The sequence below is a fragment of the Bombus huntii genome, chromosome 4, assembly GCF_024542735.1.
Source record: "Bombus huntii isolate Logan2020A chromosome 4, iyBomHunt1.1, whole genome shotgun sequence".
In the NCBI taxonomy this organism is placed as follows: domain Eukaryota; kingdom Metazoa; phylum Arthropoda; class Insecta; order Hymenoptera; family Apidae; genus Bombus; species Bombus huntii.
The window spans coordinates 7,601,275-7,614,748 of NC_066241.1; the positions used below are offsets into that span (position 1 = coordinate 7,601,275).

Here is a 13,474-nt window from a genome sequence, read left to right on the forward strand (position 1 = left end):
TACATTCCCTTAGAAGTAAACGAATTCAATGGTAACCTAGATTACTATAAATATGCTGACGAGGAGCGTATGTTGCGTGCATAATCTAATGAAAGCAACAATAGAAATAATAGAAATGCACAGTCGATATCGAGTGCACCGCTATGCTTTTGTTTGCATAGACGACATTAACGGTGCTCCTCCATATTGATAAGAAATCATGAGACGAATTGCTGCATGGTGCAAAAAGATCCATGCAGTGGCCAGTAAACGATTACAGTTGTTTAGGTGGACTTATTGTTAACGATAAAAGTGTACCCTTAGCGCGCAAGAAGCAACGATTAACCTCGTAATATTCTATGAAAAATCGCGATAATCTACTGTAAGGCTGCATACGTGCAAAAATGACCAAGTGAAAGGATAGCTTGAAGGAAGTAATGCATCTATATGCGCGTACAGCGCGTGATTAAATAAGCGTCACGGTTGTAGGAAGAACCGTATAAACCCTGGCAACGAAGGTAGTAAGTACCCGGATAGTTAGCATGATACTTAGGATAGTATCTCCCATGACACTCTAGGTAGTCTAGCAAGTTGTATAGGTACAAGTTCATATATGTATATATATACACAGACCGGTCCACCTAACTTTATCGCCGGGAATATCTCGCCTGTAATATTAAAAATGTAATATAATACGTAATATAATGTAATATACTTAATGCAGCGTAATATTAAAAATATTACAAAATCTTCAAGCTACAAGCTTTTATAGAGAACGTCGAGCTGCATCCACCAACGTATTAAAAAATATGTGATTTCATTTCAACATGTACCTAAAACATTTTTTAATATTATCAAAGACAAACGAGATATTCCAGGTGATAAAGTTAGGTAGACTACCTCGTATATTTATACAATGGCTACACAAAATATTCCCACCATCGTTGTATTTATTACAGCGTTTATAAGTTAGTTAATTAGGTCCAAGTAGAATTAAATTTCGTATCATTTAGCAGTATCTTCGTATGGCTACAAAAATTTGATACTACGAACACGAAGTGTACAGAACGTGATAAAAAAAAAAACGCTTCATTGGAAAATAAGGAAGCATGTCAATTTTTTTACAGACACTGCACGCGAGATAAAAATTGTATATTTAGCAGAGACGTTTCGGCAATTGCTGACATTAAGTATATATTTAAGTAATGTATTTTTAGCTTTTTACTTTGATTATGTTTTCCGGTTTTCCGTTACCAACAGATGGAGATAGAGGAATACGAACTGTTCCTGGTTTTACAGAATGACTCAAAACGAATAAATAACGAGCGCTAAACTGTGAAAAAGCTTGTACTTATAATTAGCACAGTTTCTTCGGGTCTGCGATCTTTCTCTTTTCTCTCTTCGCTTAGGAAGCGAATGATTCTTGCCCTTCTTGTTTCTAACGAGTAAGTTGTTTTGTGCTTCCCGGGACACCGTACGGTACGTACGCACGCAGTGATAACACAGAGCAAGACTTTGCAAATGTAATTTAAAGATCTGTACTACTCGGTACGAGATCGTCTCGAAATTTCCCATCAATTTTAACGAAGATCAGCTGCTACTAAATAGTTTTTCATTAAGAAAGAACGAATCGCAGAGACATTAAATTTAAAGCAAAGTAGATTATAAAGTTAATTATAAACAGACTATAAAGTTACATCTAACAAGTGAAAGACGCTTTCATGTGCGTGGGCGCAAGTAGCGTGACACGAACGTCAAGGACAACTGCAGATTTTTATCACGACCAACCCTTTCACGAGTTACGAGACTCTCTTGCACGTCGTAACAAAAGAATATTTGACGTAGCGAGTTAGAAGGATAATTAAATCTTCTCGGTTCATCACCACATTTAACAATCACAAAGGATTCTGTTGAAAAAAAGAACCTGGCCATGAACCTGGCATCGTTTCATCCCCTCGGCCAGAGCGGCGTTATCGAGGGGCAATTTTCAAAAACCTGTGCGCTGAGCCGGTGCACTACACGAGTAGGTATAGTATTTTTAACTCGGTCGAACGCGAGCAAGGGAGATGAAACAGAGAAAGAAAGATTTAAGGGTCTTAGAGCATCTAGTCAGTGGTTCTCTACGTAAACGACGTTTACTAGCGCAAAGTGAGCCATATGACAAATATTTCCCTCTCTCCAAGTGCACTCGCGTATTGCCTCTAACGGGGTACGCAATTTAGCGTGCAGCGCCAAGAGCGGCAAGGCAATAAAAAATGAAACTGAGAAAGAAGGAAAGAGCAAACAGACCTCTACGCGAACAAGCAATCTTCTGACTGCAGTATACGTCGTTAGAGTGATTTACTAGAATGAAAAAATCGTCTGGTGGGTAGAAACGAGGGTGAAATAATTATCCAGTAAAATTGTACTATTAAATCGCGATTCAAAAGGGGAATGTTTTCAGCTAATATTTTTATCAAATATCTCTCAAGATCAGTGGGAATGAAACAGAATTTCGTTCCATAAACCATCCCGTGTCAAACCATCTTGACAAATTTCACGGCAAGTGGATCGAGATCCCTTTAAATGTTGTGAGAGCCACTGATTTCTCGGGTGCTTCGGGGTTAAAGACCGGGTGCAGGTCTTACGTGTGCTTCGCGACTTCAATTTTCTCTCGTTGTCTTTCTCGGTGCCTCTCTCCCGTTTCCTTTTTCTTCCTTCGTTTATCGTCCCTCATCGTATCCTTCTTCGTTTTGAACCCTCTCTATATCCCTTCGTCTCTATGTTCCTCTCTGTCTAGCAAAAGACGATACGAAAGAGACAGCCGATATCGACACTGACGAACACGAGACCGTTTTTCTTTTTTCACTTCGTTCTCTGTCGCGGTCCAAGATGTCTCTTTGGGAGATTCCTACAGGATTACAAGGCTTATGCTAAGCTCGTACCCAACGAGGGATTCGTTTGCCGGCAAAAACGATTTACTCTATGTAATTCCACTGTAATTGAAACAAATATCTACGAACATGCATGCTCTTGTTCAGTCTGTTTGATTTTCGCACGTTTATTTTCATCTAGTTTTATTCATTCGAACGTCGCACTACAATATTATGCATATCACCCATTGTATTCATCGTGCTTCTTCTCTTGATTCTTCTTATCAAAAAGTTCGTATAAAAAATTAAATCAAAGGATAAAACGATGAGAACCTCGAAACCTATTCGATCTGATCCTTTTATAGCGGATAGGCACTTCCTGTTCGCGTTAAGCAACGCTGTTTAATGATAGTACTACAATTATTCGAGTGTTCCAGCTGTTGACAAATGCAGATGCTTTCGCTTTTTTTTTCTTTTCCGCCTGAGCATCCTTATCGAATTCCTGAGGAATTAGCTGTCGCAAGATGAGATCACATCATGCCGGAAAAACGTGCAATGCCGTTGACTCTTTTTTTCGTTCGATGTACATATTTTACGTGGGAATAAGATAAATTAGATGACTTTAAGCTGATTTAATTTACTTCGTTTCGGCGAGAAAACATTTGCTCTTCTTACTTCAGTGCAGATTCTGTTTATAGTAGATTTCTTAGGGGATTCAAAGTAAGCTTGATCAATAAGCTTGCCTGTGCGATAGCATTTCATTTCTGGACCTCTGGTAATCCTTCGTAATACCTTCGCTAATTGAAGTAAATACCACACTGCGCACGAATTTGATACATATGTACATGTGCTTCCAAGCAAGTAATCTTATGTACCCCTAAGCGTATACACATGTGGGTGAATATACGTACATAAGCTCATTTATGATGTAAGTTTCCGCCAATAAAGCATTATATCAGCAGGTTCATGAAGCATACGTCAAGTTTGAAGTAGCAGAATTATTTACATAAATATGCTGATCTCGGAATTAAAAATGTTCATGGGTTTTAACGTTGACAGTGAAAATTCACTATTTAATTAAAAGCCATCGATTTCAATAATTTTCATATCTTTATAATAGAACTCTGTAACACCAGCAAAGCAACGAACGACTAACGAGAAAGTTACGACACGGTATTTTAATATCTCTTATGTTGCTTATTCCTGAGGGGTGCTAAATTATTTTAGCCAAAACAACAAAAATCGAGAGTACTTTTTTCGTACGAAAAGGGAGTAGCAGCTGCAACTTTGTACCCTCGGCTCGGAGAGATAGACGAGAGTTACAAAAGATGTTGGTGGGGTTCCAGTAGTCGGATACAGAACAGCCATAAAATTTATCGAGCTTTCGGGGTGGCGGGAGTTAAGCTGTCACTGCACGCGACTGCGCCGCCGAACGCCCGCTTTATGAAAACGATGATTTCTGGGGAAAGATTTCCCGAAGGGGCCGTGCAGGATAATTCGGTTCTAATTCAAGCGGACTGTTCGCGCCACTGAATCGATTTGCAATCACATTCAAATATCAAATAAAAGTATTCATTCGCCTACAAATTCCTCCATATTCGTTCAATCGATATTTTTTTTTTTTTTTTTTAAGAAGGGTCTATTAAAGATTACAATAATTACGTATTGGATAAAAAATTGTGAAACGTAAAACATTTCTGTTGATATATAAGTACTACTTTTTGAATATTCCAATGTCTATCTTGTTATTTGAATACTCTTTTCAGCAGAAAGGTATTCCGTTTTTGTATACATGGAATAGTAGTGAGAGCAATACAAGAATATGCAATCTGACCGTCAATTCGAGCAGCTTCAAACCGATGGAAGTGTGTTGTTGAAAGTTATCGAAATGTTTTTATTAACTCTCTCCGGTTGCCAGCTGAATAGCACTTGACAAAGCGTATCTACCATTTTCTTCGTTGGAGAACTTCTCTTGGCAACCGATTTTTACTGTTCCGCCCGTTGAATGAACTAACAGAGTTTCAAGGGCCATAAGTTTTTATTATACATCTACTCTACACATACTTATTTAGGTTTAATTCATGCGTCGCGTAAAATATTCCTGACCGTGTAATTTCTCGGTATACTCACGATCAGATAGAAACACCACAATTAACATTTCCATCAACGAGGAAGATGGAATTAACAATTCCTGTTTCGTGATTGATAGAAATGAAACGAAACGAGACAAATTAAAGCTAGATATACCGCAATTAAGCAACCTAACCGTAATCTAAGGCAAACAACGATAACGGTGAAAACAGCACGATACATCGTCGAAAGAAAACACAAACCCTAAATCTAAAATCTCTCTAGGAAATCTACTCTTCCTGTACGTAAGCGATACATCTCCTACATTCCAGAAATTGTCTTATCAAGGGAGAACGCTCTAGAACCCATCTAAAACAGCATAAATCAAAACCATGACCTAGACGTGTAGAGCCTGTCGCCTAGACCGTCTACTCTACCGCTTGCTGGATGAACGATGGAAAGGAAAGAATAAAAGCGACGAAGGGCTCCTAAAATAATATCGTAAACCACGAACGACGGCACGTCTTGTCTACGCACGTACGCACGCTTATGCGTGCTCGTACATATATTATGAACACGTTATAGGACGTGGAAGTCTATTTCGAACCGAAAGACATTCTGTATCCAGCCGCTCGCAACACGCTGGCTTTGATACAGCCACGATATATATGAGAGAACTCCATCCCCTTCAAACTTACCAGCGATCCTCAACCGTGTAAACAACTGGGGTAAGCAAACTTATATATCCACGAAGAAAGCAATTCGCGTTTAGAAAACGTTTTGTATTCGAAATTTGTTTTCCATTGTGCGACGGACGTGATTCGATTTCTGTCGAAGAGGTAAATTTCTTTGTATCAATTTGCATTGTACATTAAGCGGAATATGTTTTATTCATAAACGCATTTGTCGACTACAGAGCATTGTGTAACGAGATAAGATGTTATGCAAACTAAACGCAGAACAAGTTAATAATTGACAGGTTTAATTCAGGTGTCAGGACCATTGTAGTCGACTGTAGTCATTTTCATAAATTTGTGCCTCGCTCGAGAAGCAAATTAATTCTACCTCATGGAAGAAATTTATTTCTCGTTTGGCCATTACGATGAATATATTTACGCTCGTACGAATAACATATTCTTCTACGTATCGTATCAAGCGAAATTATTACTCGTGCATCATTAAAACGTCTTTCTCTCCCTTCCTTTGTATAATTTAAATATTTAATCGTTGAGAATATTTTGCTATCATTGTTGGATTTAAAAGAATTAGAATCTATTCAAATTCGGTCCTTTCTAATCTTAAGACCACGAAGATTTCTATCTAACGAATCGAGTCTCTCGTTTCGCAGAGTAATATTTCAGAGTAATATTATAGAAGACCTGTACCAGTCGTGTCATTTTTCACGCTAAACAGGGTGACTATTCCCGTAGGTTGAGGACCACTGTAAATCGGCGTGCACATCTGCCCGTGGCCGCCCTGGAAACGTGGGAGTTGAGAGTAAAGTATAAACTATGGGGTGCCACCCCATCTCGTAGCGGGCTACCTACCTCCTCTCGGCCACCATAGATGTAGGTAATATCATCGTCTATACAAGTTACCCGCCATAATACGTACGTGTGCAAGCGCGTACACACGCGTACTCGCTATCAGTCGTACTTGTCGACTGGACCTAACGGAGTTTCGCGATGTGTATGTATACGTGTTAGTACGATGAGAACACGCTATTCGAGCCACGAGCGTACGAAATAGGGTGACCGAGGCATATACACGCATACACATGCTACAACAAATACTAACACAGTTAGAAACTGGTGCAGATACGGCGCACTTTTGTTCAACACGGTTAGCTACACTTGCACGAAATAGAACGACTGATATGCGTGCATGTAACCACGATAGAGGGGGCAATACCGTATGTGTATGTACAACAGAGGGAAATGTGTATGAGTGTATGGGGGTGAAAAGGAAAGAGAGAGAGAGAGAGAAGTCGACGTTCGTACAAGAGAGCTCATATATTTAAAAGGGACACAGGGTCGCGTACCCCATGGAAGCCAGTTTCCATGGTGGTCCAGATCTCTCGTGGCAGCCAGAAATGCGCAAAGGGTTGCTAAAAGCCATTCACAGGACTAATGGCTAATGGGGTGTCCTTAACACGGTACCGAATCTACTGTGCCGCTTGCCACCCTCCACGAACCTTTGTGTCTTTAAGAATAAATTCCACGTGTTACCTCGAGATCTTAAGAAATTCGTTCATTTGAAGCGCGTTTAATAAACGGTATAGGTAGAAATTATGGGACTCGGTGAAATTTTAATTTTAATTAAAAAATCGAACGATAGAACTACCGATTTGTAATACATTGGATCGAGTAATAGATTCGCTCGCTTATCGGTAATGTATGTATTTCGAAGAATGTCGTAAAAAGTGCTTTAAAGAATGAATAGATACAGGAATTTGAGATTTGCGATAAAGGACGTATATTTTTAAAGAAAGAAGATGAGTAAATTACTTCTCGATTAGGTAGACTATATGTAGAAATAATACGACTTGACTTTGCTTTTTGAGAAAGTTTCAGGAAACTTATATTAATCAACTTTAATTAGATAGATGATTGTGATGGAGCTAATGTAATGAAAATGATTATACTTTTTATATTAAAAAAACATCTCTTGTATCTTCACTGAATCTATAAAGAATTTTCTTTTATAACGTTAAAATAAAATATCTTTCTCGTAAACAAATATACCGAAAACGCGTTGGTGAAAAATTCGACGCGAACAAATACGTGGAAAGCTAGACACATCAATCGCGAGAGAAGCAACAAAGGAGAAACGTGAAGTATCGCGAGGGGAAAACTGACAGTCGCGTCGAGAAAATGAAAGGGAATGCCAGAAACAGATAAACTGCAGGCACTAAAAGATCATGGCAGGATGTTACTTTGCGATAACTGTTCAGGATATTCGGTCGCTAATGACTTTCCATAAAAAGCAATTCGCGCCATAAGTAGAGGGGGACTTGGAAAAAACAATGTCGTTTCTTTTGCATAATCTAATCTTGACTTTTCACTTTTTCTTTCTCCCCTGCTTGTTACTTCGAATACTCTTGATAACGTTCGCATTATCTTACATTCTTTTATGTAGGATAATGTCTTTACTTTTATTGGAATACTATAAAATTTCTCTTCTTATTGGCGTTAGAAAATATTTCAAATAAAGCGAAGAGGATACAGACCAGACAGTTGTTTTCTGCTAATCCTTCGCATTGAAAGGACACTACTCTATCCTCAGAAGCAACTTCTAATATATTGTAGCTTTATTGCGAATACTATATTTTTTTTATGCATATAATTCTTCTCAATACATCGATAGATGTCAAATTTCTCCTTAGTTTAATCCTCTATTTTATTTCTCTATCTTATTTGTTAAATATTTATCTCACACGGGAAGCACGGCGATTCGAAGACTGAAAAATATGAACAACATTCGTGCAAAGTGTCAAATTCTTTTTTAATTCCCCTATTAGTTCGTCGTCCGTATTTTAAATGATATTTTATTATTATATCACGAAGCTGTAACGTATGCGACTACTATAAATCCCAAGGTGGCCATAAATATCGCTTAAGTTGTCTTAAGTGCACCCGAAACTTCGTAATTTAATATATTAGTTACGTCAACATATTACCATCTAACGTAGTACAAATCAAAGTTTGTCGAGCAAAGTATATATCGACGTTAAACTAACCAATTCAAGTTAATTAACTAAAAAACTCTCTACTAGCAAAATGTTACCTATCCTCGTAATTAATTAAAGTAATCGTAAAGCTCAATAATCTTGATGCACGGACATCTTTGGAAAATTAAACGCGTCGAGGCTGTTGCACGTACAGCCAATCGATACTTTGCAAAGTTTCCGCTTGAAACGAGGGAACTTACCAAGTTGTGATTGATGCGTCGGCGTTGGAGCGGGCCTAACCTTGTCTGGAGGACATCTCCTGGTGGCGGCTACGGTGGCAGGTAAGGGTATACTCGTCGTTCCAGCGCCGGGTCCGCCACCTGCACCACCCACTGCCGACTGCTTATTGTACGGAGACGGCAATCTGGAACAAAGAGATCAATTTAGAAAGCATCGTCCCAATGGGGTCGTTACTGTTATTCAGACTGAAATCGTTTCTGGTCCCAAACGATGGTCGTATCTACCTGTTACTTTGTAAGTAGCTAGTTTCCTAAACATTCCTTCTTTCATCATATACCTAACTCCGTTCTTGTATTTGATTTGCATCGAAATGAAAAACGCACCACGTCGCGAAATTGCTTACGCTTGCGCGTCGGTACGATTATTATTGATGTATCTCCGAAAGAAATTTAAAAGATTAAGGAGCATTTAACTCGGAAGATTCTCGGGATAAAATTACATCAGAAATTACAAAACTTTCAAATTTTTCAACGTCAAATGGGTGGAGATTCAGTTATTCAACGTAAGTGTTTAATATCAGACCAGATTCGTTCTCGTGGTTCTCATAATTATAAAAATTAGTACTTAAAGCACTGGTGATCTTCTCTCACCGTACTCTACAAATTACATCCTTCTGCGCTAAAGAGATTGTCACCTATTTTTGGCTATTTTGTATCTTTTGACGATTATGGAGCAGCTTCCATGACGATAGTTGACGATAGGCAAGCGACTACCGACGATGCTTCATCACGTTCACGGTCACGACTGTTGACCGTGCAATTATTGTTCCACGGATCTGGTCGAAACTGCCTTTCCGAGAACTGTTTGTTTTCCAAAGGCCAGAGGCTGTACTTAAGCTTTTCAAGCAGGCCGACGAATCGCATCAAAAGCTGCAAAGCATTACGGCAGCGACGCGTAACGCGACGATGAAATTTCACGCCGTCGCGTCGACTCGTCGAAACGGAAGTACAGATAACCATCCGGTAATTATGCCACTTAATTACTCTCTGCTCACCGAGGTAATCTCGACCGCATCGCGTCACTTGGCTAGCAAGGGAATAATACTCGCATGTGTTCAGACACGGCACGTGCGCCGCGTGAACGGAAAATCAGGCCGAACGATTAGAGCAGAGCTCGTTGGAACGCCGACGGAAATTCTTCATCGGTGTAGCTTTGGTATAAACGTGCAACCGGATCGCATACCGAAATCATATGCTCTCGAGTGGGAAAAAGCAAGACTAACGAAAGAAAGAGACGAAGGAGCAACAAGAGGGAGAAGAAAGAGAGCGAAGCCAGGGGGAAAAAAGAAGGAAACTCGACGAGGGCGTTAACGTGGCCCAAAGAAAACGCTGGTAAACGAAAACACGAAGAGGGAGAGTCTCGTTGGTGGTCGTTTCGAGTTCGTAGCACACGGCGTTCCCTTCGACGGAATACTTTTTTCTCCTCGAAGCATCGTCGTACTTTCCTTTTCGTTCTGGTGTAGGGTGCCGTGAAATCGGTCTGCAGAACTTCTTTGAATCAGCAACCCGGTGACGAGAGGGTGATACAAATTTTAATAAGCGAGGTATCTCGAATAGTAATGCGGAAAAAAATCATTTTCACCTCTTCAAATGCCGCCACATCCGCCCTGTTAGTTCGTCACGCATAATTTTGTGGCTTTTATCGCGAGAACAATTAACATCTGCATTTCAAAGGAATATATCGGAATTTTCATAGGGTACTAACGAATACTTAACGAATACTATGCTCCAATGTTCTCGTTAGTTGTTATACGCAGCAGCGTATATACTGCGTATTTAACAGGACAGAAATACGTTTGCAAGTGGGTTAGAAATTATTTATCGAGTGAAAGAACGCAACGAAGAATAGATGCTTCCGTGGGAATAAAATAAGAGGAAAACGTCGAAGAAAAGGAAAGGGAAGACACCGGAGGCAAAACCCATGAGACACACAGCGTTCGCGAAACTAACTGAGAAGTAACTCGTGGAAACGTAAAATGTATGGTTTGTCTGCAGCAAGTTAACAACACTGGGTGCATCGGTCGTGGTCGCGTCATCAGTGAACGGTAAATATTTGGTTAAAACGATGACGTCGGCTCGTAGGTACTCAAAGAAGCCCCGGCTTTTTCCCAATTCTCCTACACGCGCCATTATTCAGCCAGATTTCTTATCCCCTTTGTTGATGAATCAACCAATAAAAGCGCCGCTTTCCTGGAAACCAGGACTAAAAGAATTCGTTTGTTCTCGTTTTGGGATGTTTTCATTGAGATGTCAGCGAATACGTGGAATCTATCTGCTCTCTCTCTCTCTCTCTCTCTCTCTCTCTCTCTCTCTCTCTCTCTCCCTCGAGGGGAAACTAAATTTGACGAACATAGACGTAGATATTTGTTAAATTAAAATTAAAATCAATTGAAATTTATTCTATTGCGGAAATACCGCACCTGCGTGCGTATAAAATTTTGCAAACGTCCAGCGAGTAGCGTAGCATACCAGCTAACAAAGGACAGTATTTCACAGACTAAAATTGTAATTTATAATCTTGCTGAACGACGATGATAATTAATTCTCGAATAATTTTTACGGTATCGTAGACGTGCTGTTTCAGAAACCAGCCCTTGATGCGTTCATCTTTTTAACGAAATATCTATTTCAGCTCACGCTACTCGGACAAGCATTGATTAATATACATGATATGCGTATGAACGCGTTGTTAAGCCTCTATTTTACAGGATATACGTAAGCTGCGATTATTTTCAAGCCTCAGGATAAATTGTCCCAACAAGACGCGTTAATCGCCGACCTCCTTTTACGACTAGATTAAAAATTTCAAATGACATGGTTATGCCCGTATTATAATGCATAAAGGATGGCCAGATGTTTATTGGAACTGTATTTGTACTGATAAGCGAGATACATCCCGAACGTTCCCTCAGGATATACGAGGATACGAGAGTCGTGTCGACTGGACGATATTGCTCGTAAGAATCCATAGAGAACCGGTTATTCTCCTTAAAAACGAATCATCTACCCACACGTTCGAAACTGCGCTGAGATAACGTAGATATAAATACGAGCACCGTGGATCGTTGATTTAGCTTTCAATATTAAATTAAATACTTCTATTCAGTTTCTATTTAGTTAACACGAGAAAACACGAACAAATGAAATGGCAGGGAAACGAGTAAATACGACTACCACGCGCGTACTTCGTTTCAAACTATATAATTTTTATCTTTTATTTTCATCTGCTTGTACGCAATACACTTTTCTCCTTTCACGTTATGTTCGGAAAAGATAAGACACAAGGCTACCATTTCTCGACAGTGTTTAAAATACTTACTCCTATATTTAACTTAATGGAGTTCACCTCTACACAAGGAAATAATAATTACATCTTCCATACGCCGACAAATTTCTTAAAGGAAATTTGTCTTCCATAGTGTTTATAACGTATATATATATATGCTTAATTATATATTATGTAGATTAAATTTTTCAAGTCTCTCTACAGTATCGTAATTACTATTTAATCGGTAAGTTCGACATCGCAGTAGATCCGGACATTGGTCAGACATAATACATCGTCAACTTTTACTACGACACTTTCCTATCTATATGGATATTTATTCGGCTCAACACCGGATGTATTCATTACCATCTAATGATAAAATCCGCAATCGCTTAGTTGCCAACCCAATAGACGAATACTAGCTGTAACGTACTTATAACTACGACGGTAGTTTTGACGATTAGCATTAAAGCAATCAGCGTAGATAGCGTAAGAAACTAGCTAAAAAATAATTCGTAACCTGTTTTACGCGAAAGCGAAAGTATTCCGATGCCACAGATAAAAAATGTAAAATTGGTCAAGTAGTCGGCGTTAACGTTTCACGGGTCTTCAGTGTCCGCATTTTTTGTTTCACCGTAATACATCGCTGTATCGATATCGCTGATATCTATCCAAACGAGATATTCTATGAATTCAGTAGTCGGCCGATACATCACGAGCCCGAGCAAATATCGACGGAAGAATGGTTTTCAAATCATTCGTATTCTGTGAAAGAGAAACGACGCGGCGGCCCATCGAGATTTACGGGTTTTTCTCTGCCGTAGATTCGTTGGGCGCAACAGCGTGTGAGATTTGTAGCGTGATATATCGGCGGTAGAAGGTCGACTGATCAAAAAAAATTGAAATCCTTTCCGCGAGCTGGGCCTGCGATGGTAGGGACGCTGGATTCGCGTCAAACGAAAGAAAAAAGCGTTTCAATCTTACGAAGAAGGCCGGGATAGAGCGTTTCGCGAATATTTACGAGGGTAATATCAGGAATTAATGTCCCCGGCTGGTGTTGCGAACGGCAGCGCCATTGCTCTCACGTTTTGCAATTTCTGCCGACTTGTCTGCAACCGGCCGACATATTAATATGGCAAGATATGACGTGCCTCGGCTGTAAACATCATCTTTACGATGTCTTTGTCCGTCGTTTGTAAGCAAACGACGTTTTTTCGAATGGTGGTACGTCATCGAAAATACTATGAAGCTCGGAGCATCAAGGATCGGGCACCAAGGGCGTAAAACTTCTAAGCTTGCGCTTAGCGAAGTACATCCTTACGCGGATATCGACAAG

At 39.7% G+C, this 13,474-nt stretch overlaps 1 protein-coding gene across 5 annotated transcripts in view; it reads right to left on the reverse strand.

The window, feature by feature from the left end:
* The window catches only part of LOC126865001 (protein sickie), a 192,863-nt gene that overhangs the window by 91,997 nt on the left and 87,392 nt on the right, over positions 1 to 13,474 (reverse strand). For all 5 annotated transcript variants that reach the window (XM_050616998.1, XM_050616996.1, XM_050616995.1 and 2 more), the window contains one exon: positions 8,832 to 8,995. In XM_050616998.1, the coding sequence (XP_050472955.1) occupies positions 8,832 to 8,995 (164 nt within the window). The remainder of the gene's footprint in view (positions 1 to 8,831; positions 8,996 to 13,474) is intronic.